Source organism: Netta rufina (genome assembly GCF_964035555.1).
Source record: "Netta rufina genome assembly, chromosome: 14".
Taxonomy (NCBI): domain Eukaryota; kingdom Metazoa; phylum Chordata; class Aves; order Anseriformes; family Anatidae; genus Netta; species Netta rufina.
Window position 1 is genome coordinate 9,762,686 of NC_140137.1, and position 16,398 is coordinate 9,779,083.

The 16,398-nt window shown below is 47.0% G+C and overlaps 1 protein-coding gene across 1 annotated transcript in view; it reads right to left on the minus strand.

The window, feature by feature from the left end:
* PFDN1 (prefoldin subunit 1) overlaps positions 1-11,601 on the minus strand; it is a 32,482-nt gene extending 20,881 nt beyond the window's left edge. Inside the window, exons 1-2 of the mRNA XM_084295539.1 lie at positions 11,488-11,601; positions 11,177-11,343 (exon numbers count right to left, since the gene is read on the minus strand). Coding sequence (XP_084151665.1) covers positions 11,177-11,343; positions 11,488-11,520 — 200 coding nt within the window. The 5' untranslated portion in view covers positions 11,521-11,601. The remainder of the gene's footprint in view (positions 1-11,176; positions 11,344-11,487) is intronic.
* Positions 11,602-16,398: the final 4,797 nt, after the last annotated feature.

Here is a 16,398-nt window from a genome sequence, read left to right on the forward strand (position 1 = left end):
GTCATATTGGGCAGATTCACCAAGTCTCATCTGGTCACTCATTTTAAAGGGAATGGCTAAAAACAGCAGAACATGTTCGACTCCGGATACTTAGCAATATATCCAGCACCCCCGCATAGAAGTAAAAGCCCAAAACCAAACAATGAAAATCAGAGAAGAAAGTTATGGACTGGGGTCCTCGAGGACAGCCGTATTCAGCCAGATCTGGGCTGCCAACACAAACAGCTCTGTAACACTGGGAAGTATTTCTGAACCATCTGTATCTACGTGATCTGGTATCCCAGTGATTACTAGTTGTTAAAGAGCAATGCACGGAACAAAAATAGAGCACAAGGGAACTGAAAGAGAAACCTCACTCTAAATATTCCCTCTTGCTTCTATTTTCTTTCCTAGAGTCCTCTGCTAGCTCCACATCAGGCTTTTTGTTTCTCTAAGCCACAGCAAGCAATTTATAACACTGTGGGACTAGATGCTTGTTTCCCTCCGAAGAAATCTTGCACCCTTCCCAGCTCAAAATCTCTAGATATGAAGCCCCATTTGTCAGGGTTTATCCAGCACTCCCTCCCACCCTGGCCTTCGGGGTCCAGTTACACAGGTCAGCAGTGCTGTCAGCTTCATCTGGCTGCTCCTTTGTGTCACACGCACACACCCACAGAGTGATGTTCATAGGGTGTAAGTAATTCCATAACTCAGTTTGTTTGCACCAAAACGTACTGTTTATTTGACTTTAAAACATAGTGTTAGATATTGAAATATCCATCCCCTAACGAATGAGGTTATGGAGATGTTTGTTCAGCACAAGCCAGCCTTTACTATGACATCCAAGTTATTAAAGTTATTAAAGGTGGAGTAACAGCAATGCTCATGGTGAAGATTTTCCATTAAGAACCCCGATTTTCAATTACTTGCAACTTCAACCTTCAGCCCATATGTCTGAAACTTCTGGTGTCGGGCATCTGTCCCAGACACAAGCACTCTCTCCTCTTCATATTTTGCTTAGGTAACCACAATTCACGTGTTTTTAACAGGACACCAGTGGCTGCAAGAGGCAGACATCCCCGGGGAGCCACGTGAAGGACCTGCAGGGCTGGCACTAGCATTTTGCTCAGGAAATCACTCCAGTGGCCACGGTCTGAGCATTCGACTGCCCTGCACACATCAGCCCCGTGCTGGGGCTCAGGCCAAGCAGCACGAGGGCAGAGCCCCAGCACCTGCAGGGAAGGAGCAAGCATGGCTGCAAAGCTCCTCATCCTGCTTTGGTCTGCTGTGAGCACTTCCAGAACCTGCATGGGGCACCAGGGTAAAAACAGCCTTGTATTGATGTATATCCCTACACCGCACTTTGGAGAGAGGCAGTTTTACTGGTGGGAAAGCTCCAGTTCCTATTTTGCCAGAATAACAATGAATGACACAACTAGAAGTCCATTCATTCAGGTTTCCAACTCCCAGGAAGGGTCACTCTAACTTCAGCTTTACAGCTCCCATTGAATTTGGAAAACATGATACAGAAACTCGCTATGATACAGAAAAAAACTAGCAACTTTGTACAAACCTGTAATATTAACACCTTTCTTGTACCTCTAAAGGAAACTAACATGCCATGTTGTAACACTGCACAGCTGCTTGCAGGTAGAATCAGCTCCTTGAAACCAAGCCTTTTCATTAGGCTCCTCCATGAGAGAAGTTGGGCTAAGCCCAGTCATGCCCTTGTCTATTTAAAGACGCTTTTTAATTCTGAACTTGCACTGCTGTTCAAGCTTTGAGCACACTCAGTAGGAGATTAATGCATTTTAAGTACTGTTCAAAGCCAATGAAAGAGAGGCTTCCAATGAGCTGATCCCAAGCAATCTAGCTTGATTGAACAGGAACCGGCTGTTCACAATTGCAAGCACCCAGAAGTCCCATTTTACTCTCCCAGGGTCTGCTTACACTGCTATAAATGATTCCCCATGCAGCTCATAACAGGCACGGCTTAGACCACAGCAAATTCCAGTTTTAGTCATCCTAGATGAATTACCCCGTCCCAAATCAGACAAGCAAGCAAATTCAAAAAAGGAAAGCCATGACTAATTATAGTCGGTGCTGCCACCCTTCATGTCTAAAGGCTTCACATTTTTCAGTCTGATTTGAATTTCCCATTCAACAGATCAGAATCCTTAAGTAGCTCCTGAACAGGCTCACTTGGAACAGAGCAGTCGAAGCTTTTCCTACATTTTCTTTTATTTCAACGCTCAGTTGTCTCGCTAGGTCACTCAGTGCAGCTAAATGCAACTATTCCCCTTGCCAAAGCAGCACGGAACATAAAGCAACACAAATGCCACAGCTTTTATTGGGAGGATTGCAAATGACCACATTCTAGTGTAGGGCTCACTGCTGCACCCAGGGAGAGGTGCTTGCACCAGGTGCCAGGGGACACCTGGGAGAGAGATGCAGCAGAAGCGTGCTAGCAGAACCACAGGCAGGCAGCAGAACCTGTGCAAACTCAGCCTGACAGCACGGGAACACAAAGACGGGATTAGCAGCACTGGCAGCAGCCCAAAGGCAGTCTTACACAGGCCACAAGAAGCGTAACTTTTACTCAGATGAACATTTGTCAGCCATAAACCTATTTGCTCTAAGGAGCTAAAGGAAAACAAAAATGCCATACTGTTGGCTTTCCTCTAAACTCCCCACAGCCTCAACACGTATCTCGTCCAGCTGAGGGGCAGTGGGTTTTGTTCTGCACCTCCGGCCGTGTTTACATTGACTTTTCACTTTTTTTTTTTTTTTGGGGGGGGGGGAAGGAGGGAGAAAATGTGTCAATAGCTACAGGGTATTACATTACCTCAAATGAAGATAGTAACACAGCTCATAAACAGCAGTTTCTGCATTGCCAGACACTTAACTAGATGGTAGAATTATACCATTGTTCATACTTGGTTCTTTAAAAAAAAAAGGAATACACCTCTAAGAAGTGTGTATTAAATATAGCACAACCAAAAATAATAAAATACTACTGTGGTCAGCTTTTAAAGGACATCATCCATTCTTTCTGAATGCTCGTTCAAGATAAATGGAATTTTAAAAAAAAAAATGATTCCTCTTAATTATACAGGAATGAGTAACAGACGAGATTCAAACCACGTGTGGAAAACAGCACAAGCATGACTGCAGTTCACGATGGTAAAAGCTCCATGAATTGTTTTTCCTCAGTATATCCCTAGTTTAGAAATTTTATCTTCTATTTTTGTTTTATAGTAAGTTTTAGTATGTAGCAAAGATGACCTGTAGCTTGTTAAAGCAAAGGAAACTCAAACGAGTACAACGTACCTACTAAAGTATGCACTTCAAATCGATTGTCTGCAGTTTATTTTGTACCAAATTTGAAAGTTGCAAGCTGCAGAAAACAAAAGCCATTCCCTCTAACAACAGGATGTCCAGATCCACTTCTAAAGCATCCAGTATTTTCAACAATGTCCCAATTTTCTTAGGAAGAACAGCTAAAACAAACAAAAAACATCAAATGAATAGGCACCTAGGGAAACAGAAGCAAGCAAAAGAACACAAACATCTTTGTCAACCAATCCTGAAGTCATTTCTATTAAAAAAAAAAAAAAAGTTTTTCTATTGGTAAAACTTCAGTGATCAGAAAGATGAATTTTGTAGTGGTAAATGAAGTGACATGGAAACACTGCTGTACTCTGCAAACTTATATTTACACTGCTCAACAGCAACCCTTCACTAAGAACCTATATAGGAAAACCAGCAAAATCCGGATTCATCTCTTTTGAAAGGAAAATCCATACCCAGATGCAAGAAAAAAAATGCTTTGTTTCTCCTCCTGGGCACACAAAATCAAAAGTGAAAATACAGACATAAAAGGATCTTCCTTTTGAAATGCCAGAGTGAGAATGAAGACCCAGGCATCCATTTATGGTTCTTAAATAACACAGCCTTCACTCCTGCATACCACAAATCCTGCTATAAAAAATCAACAGAACATCAAAGAAACCAATACAGCAAACAGCACAGAAGTAGATGCAAGATAACTGTTCCAGTCAGAAGACCTATTTCGAGATGCTAAATTTAAATTAGCCAGCACTAAAACAATCACACTACAGCTTCCTAATCACTAAGAACAAAAAGAATGGATGTTGTTTTAGAAAATCATTCCTTCCCAGTATGTATGTGTTTGTTTTTTTTTTTTAATTATTATTATTTGTTTGTGTGGTTTTTTTGTTTTTGTTTGTTTGCTTGCTTTCCCCTCTATTTTTATTATTATTTTAAACTGGGTGAAACATTCTGTCAATTCAGCACATAGTTCTGGAGAAAACAAAAATTCAAGATAGCAGTTGCAGAATTCCTGAATTAAGCACTTTGGTTCTTGCATCTCTGCATTATAGCTATGTAAAATATAACCACATCCCACAGTATTGGAGTCCTCGTATTTCGCTTCACTGCTTTGGAGTAGGGGATATTAATTTAATCTTCCTACTTTCAGATTCTGAACAAGAGCAGGCAGCTAGCTCAAAGGATGCTCAGACCTGGATTTATCATTTGTATTAAGACTGTTCCAAATACATTTTATACACTATATTTAAATCTGCATATCAGACTGGGAACGGGCTCTGGGCATCTCCACTCACCAGCCCTAGGGCCCTAGGTGTCAGGCTAGCTTGTCACACAGCACAGTGGTACCACATCTGGAACAGCATTCCCAGGCACCACACGGACACAACAGGGACTCTTCCAGTACCTCTCTGGTCCACTAATTTGGTCATTTTCTTCTGCCACAGGAAAGCACCATTTAAACCCCTGTGCTAAAGCACAGAAACAGATCTATCTTCTGAAAGAAATGCTTTAACACTGAGCATTTCCCACAGGGACTCTAACCCTTGATTTCAAAATTTCCTGTGGGGAATGGGGGAAAAAGGCTCAAAATACAGTACTTGAAATCCAGTAAGCGTCAAAACAAGCAGAAGTTCTTTGCCGTTACAAAATATGAAACTGACATTTTAAGCGCAAAAATAAGATAGCCATCTTCCATCATTTTTGCAGGCATTTGGCACAGCCAGCTACAAAAGCAGGCGTTTGGATAATGCCTTTAATAACACACTTTAACTTTTGGTTAACCCTGCAGCAGTCAAGCAGTTGGACTCGATGTTCTCTGTAGGTCCTTTCCAACTGAACTATTCTATTCCCTAAATATTTAATACTTGTACAGAATTCTTCCAAAGGTAGCCCTGTAGCATTGAAGCAACAAATTTTTTGCATTTAACAAGAGATCCCAGATTTCCCGTTTTTGGAGGCTGGGACAAAACAAAGGTGCCTTACTATGTCCTTGCTCCCCACAACATATGACGTCCAAACAGCTGAAGTGCAAGACTTCTTGAAAGCTTTGGCACCTGCATTATAATACATTAGATATATTATAACAAAACGCCTCTGGACCACAGCAGATCAAACAACTTCTTCCATCTAGAATGGCATCCTGCACAAGTAGTCTGTCTTGGTTCTGCCTCTTATCTTCTAAGTTGAGATTTTATCTCCTTTACATCTACCCAGGTAGCTCTTTCCTCTGTAGGAGCCCCTGTCGAGGTAACAGGTAGGGAAAATACTATGGAAAAAGAAGATGCAAATGGAACAGATTTGTCTGAATTTCATACTCAAAGACCCAACACAAATGTACTCCTGAAGAGTTACGTATTTCCAGGCAAGGGAGAAAACCATCAAGTAAAAACTGCAGCCCTTCACTCAGTAACCTTCTATCACAATGCTCACAGAGTAGGTAGGGGAGCACAACCAAGAGGTTCTGAGCAAGGCTGAGAAAAGCAGCTATTCTTTAAGCTAGCTGTTATTTATAGTTTAAGACTATTTTCTTCTGTTGTGTATACATTTGATAAATACTGACTTATCTGATGTGTCTATTCTACACCAGTTCTCTGTCAAAGCTGTTTTTTTGTCCTTGTTTTTTGTTAAAAAAAAAAAAATGCAGCTATTTCCTGGAATTTAGCAGATAAGCATTTTGCATGCAAGCTATAAAAATCTTTTCTTCTCTAAAGTTTCAGTGTGTCATGGAGCAATTACATAGAGCAGCAGGGCAGGAGAGCTATAACTAGACCACAATATCCAGATTACAAGTGAGCAGCCCAGGGCAGCAGGAGTAAGATCAAGAACCAAGTGGGGGAACAGGGAAGAAGAACATCTTTGAGACATCAAAAGATGCCAAGCCGGCAAGGGAACCATCAGAACAAGCTCCCTTTCTGATCTTGAAGCAGAATCCAGCAGTCTGAACTCCCTGGATCCCTCTACCACCAGCAGTTAACTGAGAACCACTGATACCAATGGTACTCTTCTCTCACATTATTGATTCTACTTAATTAGACATTGTGGAAAATGAAATCTTGACTTTTTCAACAGCAAAATCACAGAATCACAGAATTGAAGGGGTTGGAAGGGACCTCAAGAGATCATCGGGTCCAACCCCCCTGTCAAAGCAGGTTCCTTAGAGCAAAATCCTTAGATGCCCAAGTAGGCGTCCAGATGAGTCTCAAATACCTCCAGAGGAGACTCCACAACCTCCCTGGACAGCCTGTCCCAGTGCTCCGTCACCCTCACCGTGAGGAAGTTCTTTCGCATGTTGGTGCGGAACTTCCTGGGCTCCATCTTGTGGCCATTGCCCCTTGTCCTGTCCCCACAAACCACTGAAGAGAGGTTGGCCAAATCCCTCTGTCTCCCACACTTCAGATATTTGTAAACATTGATGAGATCCCTTCTCAGTCTTCTCGAGGCTGAACAGCCCCAGGTCCCTCAGCCTTTCCTCATAGGGAAGATGCTCCAGGCCCCATCTCATCTTTGTGGCCCTCCTCTGGACTCTTTCCAGGAGCTCCCTGTCTTTTTTGTACTGGGGAGCCCAGAACTGGACCCAGTAGTCCAGGTGAGGCCTGACCAGGGCAGAGTAGAGGGGGAGGATCACCTCCCTTGACCTTCTGGCCACGCTCCTTTTAATGCACGCCAGGATCCCATTGTCCCTCTAGGCCACCAGGGCACACTGCTGGCTCATGGCCAACCTGTCGTCCACCAGGACCCCCAGGTCCTTCTCCTCAGAGCTCCTCTCCAGCAGGTCGTCCCCCAGCCTGTACTGATATTTCGGGTTGTTCCTTCCCAGGTGCAGGACTCTGCACTTGCTCTTGTTAAACCTCATTTGGTTTCTCCCTGCCCATCTCTCCAGCCTGTCCAGGTCTCGCTGGATGGCAGCACAGCCTCTGGCGTGTCAGCCACTCCTCCCAGCTTTGTGTCATCGGCGTACTTGCTGAGGGTGGACACTATTCCCTCATCAAGGTTGTCGATGAAGATGTTGAACAAGATAAGGAAGATTTAATTTTATCATCTATGTATTAGCCAGAGGCTGATAGCAACATGCTTGTCATGGGATTCATTTAAGTATTACAGCACCCATCAGCCTCTCAGCAGCTGGGCTTCAGTGCTGAACTCTGGACAAAGCCTTATCTGAAGAGATGGGCAACAGAGAGCCACTCGGATTTCACAGACCGACCTATAGTTAGTAACTGAACCATAAGGATTAAGCCTTGCATGTCCATCACTTCCCTGAGTTTTTGAAGTATGAGCAGGAAGGTACAGCTACCATATTCTGCAGTGATCTGTGCTGGTAAAATCTAACACCAATCCCATCCACAGAACAACAAAAAAACAACAATAAAATCAGCCCTTGCAGCTGTATCCAAAAAAGTGTCATCACCTGAGTGATTGCTCATGCTAAAGACAGGAATGCATTTAAATCTCACAAATGATCAAGAACGTTTAATCCTCCTTCAGCTTTCACTTGTGGATGGTTCCACCAAAAATCTGAGTCACTTTTAGAAGAAACAATGAAAACTACACCATTACAGCTGTTCCCATAAAATGGTATACTCACAGAAAACTTTGAATATAAAGTTGTGCTGCAGTATTTGCTTGATTTTTACTTTATTGCACTTCGTTTTTAAGTCTATTTCTACAACAAATGAGAGAACACTGATGATAAAGCAATGTCAAACCAAAACTGAGCATCTATTTTGGCATGGCATGAAAAATTGAAGTGCTGTCCTCACTGTGCCTCGCATAAGCCCTTGACATTTTTCTTCTCTAAATAAGAACCTTGTACAGGTTAATAGTTAAAAGAATGTAAAGGGAAAGGTCTGAATATTCAGACAGGATTCTGAAACTTAAACTTTCAGCATAGTTCTCAAAGCAGTATGATGATATCAGTTCACAAATAGCTTAAGCAGAAGTCCAGCACAGCAGTAGTTGTCTCAGGCTACGTAACAAGCCTTTCGAAAGAGTATGAAGTAAGAGAATTGCAATGTATTTGGCACAATGCCACTACTCAGATGATATCCTAGCCTCATAGACATGTACAGTACACAGCAATTCATCATCTCATACTATGTGGCACTGACATTTCTTGTGTTGAAACAAAAATAGCTATAGTAAAAGTAAATCAAGCACCACATGTGGAGGCCAGTAAGGCTTGTGCGTGTTATACACACTGCAATAATAACTAAGTAAAAACTAAAAACGAACTCACCCACACAAGTTTTGGAACAAGTGGACTTTCACATTCACTAGTGGTGCAAGAAAAGCCTCTCAGAAAGGAAGCAGGCTCAGGCTCTAGGTTCAGAGCACAGAAACCACACAACTACGGTCCATGTAGTGCAGAAACAAATACAGAACTAGGCAGACTTCTTCCCAGGATGCATCACATCACTACTGTGCCTCAGACCTTTCACTTCCACAAAGACCTGGAGTAGTTCATTCAATAGAAGTGCATGTGCTACCCTCATGCACACACCACATATTAATATAGCTGAAGAAAAAAAATTATCAGAAGTCAGATTCTAAGCAGCAGTTTCAGTGGGTTAAAGAAGAAAAGAAGACGGAAGGGAAAAAAAAAAAAAAGTGAAGTAAAACAAGAAAAAAAAGTTGAGTGCAGGAACAGAAGCACCAAACCTACTTTCAAGAATTTAGCTATTCAAGCAAGCTGTCAGAAGAGCTCCAATTACCAGAGCTGATACTGACACCAACACCAATCTTTTCTGGATAACTGAAATCTACTGGAGTTCTAACATTATTTACAGAAAACATCTATGCCTCTTTTGGTCACATGAGATAATGCTAAACTGTGCAAAACAAATCACAGGTGTTGAAGACATCACCAGCACCCAAAGGTGTGTAAAAACACATATCCATACAAGCCAATTAAATCAACAAGGTGTTTTGTGTGTGTGTGTTTTTGTTGTTGTTTGTTTTGCTTTGTTTGTTTGTTTTTAAGTCTCCAATTTCACTCTATAGAACACAGATTACAAAGACAAAACAACTGTAATGACCACTTCCTTGGAAATATAAATGGCCAGACTGCCCTTGGATTTTAATTCCTGCTCAAGCACAGCTTTAACCAATTTATCCAAATGCCCGGATTTCAGCCAGAAGTTTTCTATGACGGGATGGAGTGGGCTCCAGGAAGAGTCTTTTGTCCCTGGTGTGAGTTCATCGCATTAGCGAGTGACACAGAGCATACCAAAACACAGCTACCAATTTGCAAAGCAGATTTCAGCCCCATGGCCAGTATAGGCTGAGCTCACATAAATACTGCATCAGGCTAAAGAAGGGGAAGAAAAAAATATATATAAATAACTTATTCAGTATTGCGAACAGAATACTCTCTTAATCCGTATTTACATAATGACTACCACAACAAAATTCATTACAAGTTCAGGCTTTAAATACTTTCATAACACAAACCATATTTTTCTGGTGGCACCTCTACAATCCTCCAGGACCACAAATCCACCTAGCAGAGTCTAAACCACCTTATCTGGTCATTGAAAGGTAAGCAAGAGAAAATTCCCCAAAAGACTGTCACTCCAACAGCTGCTGCACACAGAGAAAATGTAAGTGGTTTTGGGGACAAAGAAGGTGAGTGTCTCTTACTGATAAGCTGGAAGCAGAAAGCAGGACAACGCATTTCAGCTAGCAAGGAAATACTGTTTAATTCACAAGCAACATTACTTTGCTGTAAAGATTGATACACTCATGCTTTTAAGGAATCTTGAAGCATTTCTCCATATTGAAGAAGTACTCTCTGCTTTCAGATTTTAAAAAAGCCCTAAAAAAAAAAAAAAAAAAGTTGACAACTCCTGAATTATCTACCCTCAGTCTGTCTTCTCTGTGACAAAAATGAACAGCCTCCAGTCTGACCAGGTTGCACCAGTCACCTCCTGCGAGAGAACAAAATCTATTTCCTTTCCAGGTCACTGGTATCTCCACGCAAACCCAAAATTTAGTTCATCTACATGGAGACATTTATTTACTGGGAGCCACACCATTCAGTGAGTAAGCTTGCATTCCAGATCTAAAACCAGCTTGTGTGAACTTCTACAAGGGACTGCTGAAGTCAAACAGAGGTGCATCAGCAATGTTAACCAAAACATATCACTTCTAGCTTAAGGTGTTTCTTTCAGCAACCATCCAACACGTGGCAGTAGCTTTCCATGGGTGCACTGGGACATGCTCACTTTCAAGGTTTAAATCCAGACAAGCCAGCACTGACATGACACTGCAAAGAGCTCTCCTGCAGACAAACACGTGTGGCAGCAAAGGCCTGAGCACGTCAGCTGCACATGGGTGCTGTCCACAGAGTCTGATGTAAATTATACCCAGAACAATCGCAGCTGGACAGACTGTGAGAGCCTCCCTTGCTGCTCACAAATGCAGCTTGTCCTTAGAACTTTGTTTTGCTAATTGAGATTATAAAATTCAAAGTCGTGGCAAACGAGACCATCACGGAGAGCAGCCGAGCCAGCAAGCCAACACGAGCAGAAGTACCAGGGGGGCTCCTAACAGTCCTTCCTAAAGGCATAGAGCAGCAAACCCCGACTGATAAACCCCAGTAAGCTTCGCTGTACTCCCAGAAAGACTGAGAGAATCCTGAGGGGAGGGAAAGCTGCCACATTCTTCATAACAAGAAGAAACCTCTCCCAAGAGACAGCAGCCTGGAGGCCTTTTACATACATAGGCCACGAAGATCTCCTCACCCACAGGGCTGCCACCTCGCTTACCTACAAAGAGGCACCCACCAGCCATTTACCAGCGGTACAGAGGAACACGAGGCCCAGGCCTTGCACCGGGGGCTACTCACATTCTGCCCACGCCCTCGTACATGCGGGTCTCGTCCACCAGCATCATGATCTCGGTGTCGGTGAGGTGTGCGTGCTTCTTCGTCTTGCTCAGCTGCTCGATCTGGATGTCGGCCAGCTTCACCTTCTGCTGCGTGTCTATCACCTTAGCCTGGAGCTCCGTGAAAGCCTGCGGGGGGGAGAGAGCAAACACAAGGAGAGGCTGGGGTGGCCGGGCCGGAGGCTGCGGGAGGGGAAGGGGCCAGCAGGGCAGCGCTGCCTCATGCGGGCGGGCAGGGGGCATTGGGCAGGGCCCCCCCGGGCCGCCCGTTACCTTCTTCAGCTCCAGGTCCACGGGCGCCGCCATCTTCCACCCGCCCGGCGCCTGCGCGGGGGAAGGGGGGGGGAGAGAGGAGATGGACGGGGAAGAGGAGGGGAGGGGAGAGGGATGGAGGAGAGCAGGGAAGGACAAGGCAGGAGAGGGATCGGGAGCTGTGTTTAGGGTCAGCAATAGCGCCAGCGACCAGCTCGGGTGGTGCCGAGCTGCGGCACGGCTCCGCGGTGGGGCTGCCTCCGGGGTAGCGCAGGCAAAGCGTGAGGCGCTCGCCGTGCTGCAGGCTGAGGAAGGGTCCCCAAGCCCAGAAGCTACAGGGACAGGTCAAATAAAGCTGTGTCCGTAGCTAAAGCTAGAGGCAGGAGTGCAAGCGCAGGCTTCGTGCACGCAGAAGCAGGGCTGCTGCTGCGGGGAGGGGATGGGGTGGGTCGGGGTGTCCTGCACCAGACGCAGGAGCGGGTTTATGTGGCAAGGTTTGGGTAACAGGGGCCATAGGGGTGGCTTCTGTGAGAAGAATCCAGAAGCTGTCCCATGTTAGATAAGGGCCCCGCTGCTGGCCAGAGCCGAGCCAATAAGCGACGTTTATGCCTCTGTGAGAGTAGAGTTAAGAAAGAGAAAGAGAAAAAAAAAAAAAAAAAAAAAAAAACTGCTTCACAGCAGATGGTAGAGTGAGATGAGTGAGAAACAGCCCTGCAGGTGCCAAGGTCAGTGAGGAAGGAGGGGGAGAGGTGCTCCAGGCAGCCTGTGGTGAGGCCCCTGGTGGAGCAGGCTGTCCCCCTGCAGCCCATGGGTCCCACATGGAGCAGATCTCCACGCTGCAGCCCATGGGTCCCACATGGAGCAGATCTCCACGCTGCAGCCCATGAATAAGCCCCCAGTGGAGCAGGTGGATGTGGCCTGGAGGAGGCTGCAGCCTGTGGAGAGCCCTCCTGGAGCAGATTCCAGGCCAGAGCTGCAGCCCGTGGAGAGGAGCCCATGCAGGAGCAGGGGCCTGGGGGGAGCTGCTGCCTGTGGGGGACCCAGGTTGGAGCAGTTTGCTCCTGAGGGATGGACCCCATGGTACGGAGCCATATCTGGAACAGTTCTTGAGGAGCTGCTGCCTGTGGGAAGCCCACGCAGGATCCGTTCAGCATGGATGGCATCCCGTGGGAGGGACCCCACGTCACAGGGAACGAGAGTGACCAAGAAGGAGCAGTGGAGACAAAGTACCACAGACTGACTGCAGCCACCATTCCCCTGCGCTGCTCAAGGGGAGGAGGTGGAAGAGGGTGGATGTGGGGAAGGTGCTTTTGGTTTCTTTCCTTTGTTTCTCACTTCTCTAGCTTGTTAGCAATAGGCAATAAATCTTACCATCTCCCTGTGCTGAGTCTGTTTTGCCCGTCACGATAATTGTTGAGTGATCTCCCCCATCCTTACCTCACCCCTTGAGCCCTTTTCGTTTCTCCCCCTTTCTCTTTGAGGAGGGGGAGTGAGGGAGCAGCCATGGTGGAACTGGGCTGCCCACACGAGTAAAACCCCCACAGGTGCACGGCTGCAGCTAGGACTGGGAATACCAACCAGCTCAAATCCAGTTAAAAGCTGTGAGAAAGGCTGAGGAGTGCAGCATGCTTGCCTGGCAGTTTGTGTGTTGACAGCACAGTACGAAGCCCAGGGTCTGTCTGTGACATGCAGGGGTAGCAGTGCTGCTTCTGCAGAGGTGGCTGCTCCAGCAGCCTGCTGATCCCTGCACAGCCCTGCTGGACTCAACCAAGTGAGTTCCTGCTCATGAATCACCTCCGCTGCTTCCAGTCCGAATTTTCCTTGGAGTTTGTCCAGACAGGCTATAGGACAATGTATGAGATCATGATGAGACCATCAGATGCCTTTTGGGGAAAGGCAGCAAAAAATTAAATGCCCAGCATGGCATTCTGTAGTCAGAGGCAAGCAGGAGGGAACCTGCTGGGGCACCCTGATTTAACAGCAGAGTGCAGGACCTGACCTTCAGGGACACTTGGTTCTTCTTGTAACCTGGACAGACACACGTGCTCTGAACCAGTTAAACCCCAAGCCTGGGATGCAGGGAAGATGTTTCCCTTTGATCCCTCTGTGTAAGACCTCAGACCGTTGAGGCCCCTCCTGCTGCTCTGCACCACAGACCCCAGTGTATACAGCACACAATGATTCCTGCAGAGAAAAGGAAAACCTTGCACTGAATAGCAGGAAGCATTTCATCAGCCAGCTCTAGCATGGCCTACTCTCCCTGGGGGAGCACGGGTGTCCCTCTGCTTGAGTCAGCCACAGTTTAGAGTCCACTGCACAAAAGGCTAGAGGATGCTCAGGAGTGAGGGACAGTGCCATGGCATGGGGACTTCCCACTTTGGCAGCGACAAATGCTCTGCATTGGGCTGGTGCTGGCTCCTGTAGGGGCAGGCTGCTGCCCAGCTCTATGCGATGCTGCTGGTGGTCTGTGAGCCCAAGAGCAGTTCTGGAGCCTTCTGGCCCTTAAGCTGCCCAGAGAGGTTGGCCATCATTTTCAGTGCCTTCCTGATCTCTTCCGAGTCACTGCAGCTACCATCCCAGCAGGCCCAAGCAGTGCTGCTCCCCAGGTAGAGAGCTGGAGCTGGGGACAGTCCATCCTCTGCCTGCACCTCCCAGATCCTTGGCACAGAGGTGTAAACCAAGAGGGCTGACCACCTCCAGATCCAGAATAAGACAGGCCTGGGCCAGGTCTGAGTATCCCTGTGATCCCTAGAAAAGGAGGATCTGCTGAGCAATTTTGCCCTGAAGCAACGCAGTGAATCTGGATGCCAAGCTGAGATGGTTATTAAATTGACTACTGTAACATAGTGCATTTTTTTCTCAATTAAACCCAAAGTTAGGATTTTGTCCGTCTGTAAGCCTGACTCTGGAGAACAGCCCATCAGTCCTGCCGTCCCAGCCCACAAGGGTGAACCGTGGCATGGTGGGGGCTGCTTCCTTCCCCAGTTCCCACAGGCCTGTGGCCAAGCAGCCCACTTTACCTCCACAGCACCCAGAGACCTGGGCAGGACAGAGCTCAGCATGACCCTAACGGGCTCTGGGGTGTCACCACACATCCTGGGCAGCATTGCAATGACGACTTGGCCCCGTGGCTCTCAGAGCTGCCACCACGGGGAGCACCTCCCCTGCTCTCATCCCATGGTCAGAAGGAGCAGACCTGCTGCAGTGGCCATCAGCCTCGCCCACGTGGGGCCTTGCCCTCAGGTGCAGGGATGCCCCATATCTTGCTCCCCCCCACGCAGTGACTGCCTTGGGTCCATCACAGGCAGGGCTGCAGCAGCGGTTGCATGGCCCCGTGCTCTGTCTTCCTGCACACAGCACCCTGAGCTGAGCGCCCACAGGCTGGGATCCCTGCCCATGCCAAGTCAGCAGATCCTGTTGTTAGCCCAGCTGGGGCTTGCAAAGGCTTTCACCCCCACTCCTGCACCTCCTGCTCACTCCTCCCCAGCCAGAGCAAAAATCAACACAACAATTCCGGTTGTCCGCAGAGAAAACATTCCAGCTGAGGTATTTCCAGTGTTGCCGGACCTGGGTCGGGCAGAGCTGCAAGCGTGCAGGGCTGCTGCTGAGGAAAGGCAGGACGGTGCTGCAGGATGGAGCTGGGAAACGGGAGCCCAGAGCTGGGGAGCCCCAGCAGCACGGGGAGGTGGGGATGCAGCAAGGGCCTCCTGCACAGCCACTGGGGATATTAATTGCTTAATGGACATTGAAACGGTCCAGAGTTCAGAGTCCTTGATGAGGCCAGCACTCTCACAGCATTAAGGTTCAGGTTCACACAAAGCAGAACGAGTAACTTGTTTCCCCATTGCTGGGACTAGGGCTGCTGTGGCTACTGGGGCTTTTGCTCCCTGGATGCTAATGCATGAGGGTACTCACTGCTGAATACCTGCTTCCACCTATCGCAGCTGTGTACTTTAACCGTTCTGTCTTGGGAAGCACTGGAGCCCTAAAGCATTGCTTCATCCCCCCTCCCATCCCCCAGGTTACAGCAAAACTCACTGGCTGTGCAAGGGGCTTGCACTACTAAACTCACTTCCTAAAGCAATCCCTCCCCCAGTCAGAAGATGAGCATAGAAATTATTTCATGCTTTACCAGAGCTACTTGGGGCTAAGCTTGTCAAAAACAAACACACACTCTCTACAGACTGTTCACTGCCCCTGCTTCAGCATACACTGTAGGAGCACGAGCAGAAAGCGCTCGCTTGGCATTCCCTTTTGAAAAATTCAACTCTGACATTTGCAAAAGCGAAATGGACTTGAGGAAAGCAGATTTCATGCAGTGGGATAGACATTTTTCTCTGCTTAATTCATCAGGAATGGGTCCTGAATCACAATCTGAAACCCCAAGTGACCCCAAGCCCCAGAAACCTGCATCCACAACCCTCAGCCAGCCCAGCAACCTCTAGGAGCTCCTCCAGGGCAGGTATGAGAATCCATCTCATAATTTTCAGCCAAATGCTGACTGATTCCTGGATTTTAAGCTCTGTTCGTGTTGATCTGTGATCAGTGGTGGAACTCAAGGAGGCTTTGCTTCATCAGCAGATACCTAAATACCACATCCAATACGTGACTCAGAATAAACACGTGGGGCCAGCCTGGCTGCAGGCTCTTGCCCCTGAGAAGCCAAGGCAGCTGCCCCATGGCAGGGTGAAGCAGATCCTGGCACCAGCCCCTTCCACCACACTGCTCAGCTCCAGCAGATGCTCTGCTGCACCCTAAGGGCAGCAGGAACAGGTCTAGTGGCCACCACAGCACACTCAGGATCCATGCCACTGTTTCACAGACGCACCTTGGTGTTTTGAGATATCCCACTAGCAAGGGCTTGTTACATACACCCTACAGGTCTGACTCCTTTCCACCCCCATCATTAAATTAACGAGCCAAGTGTTTGTT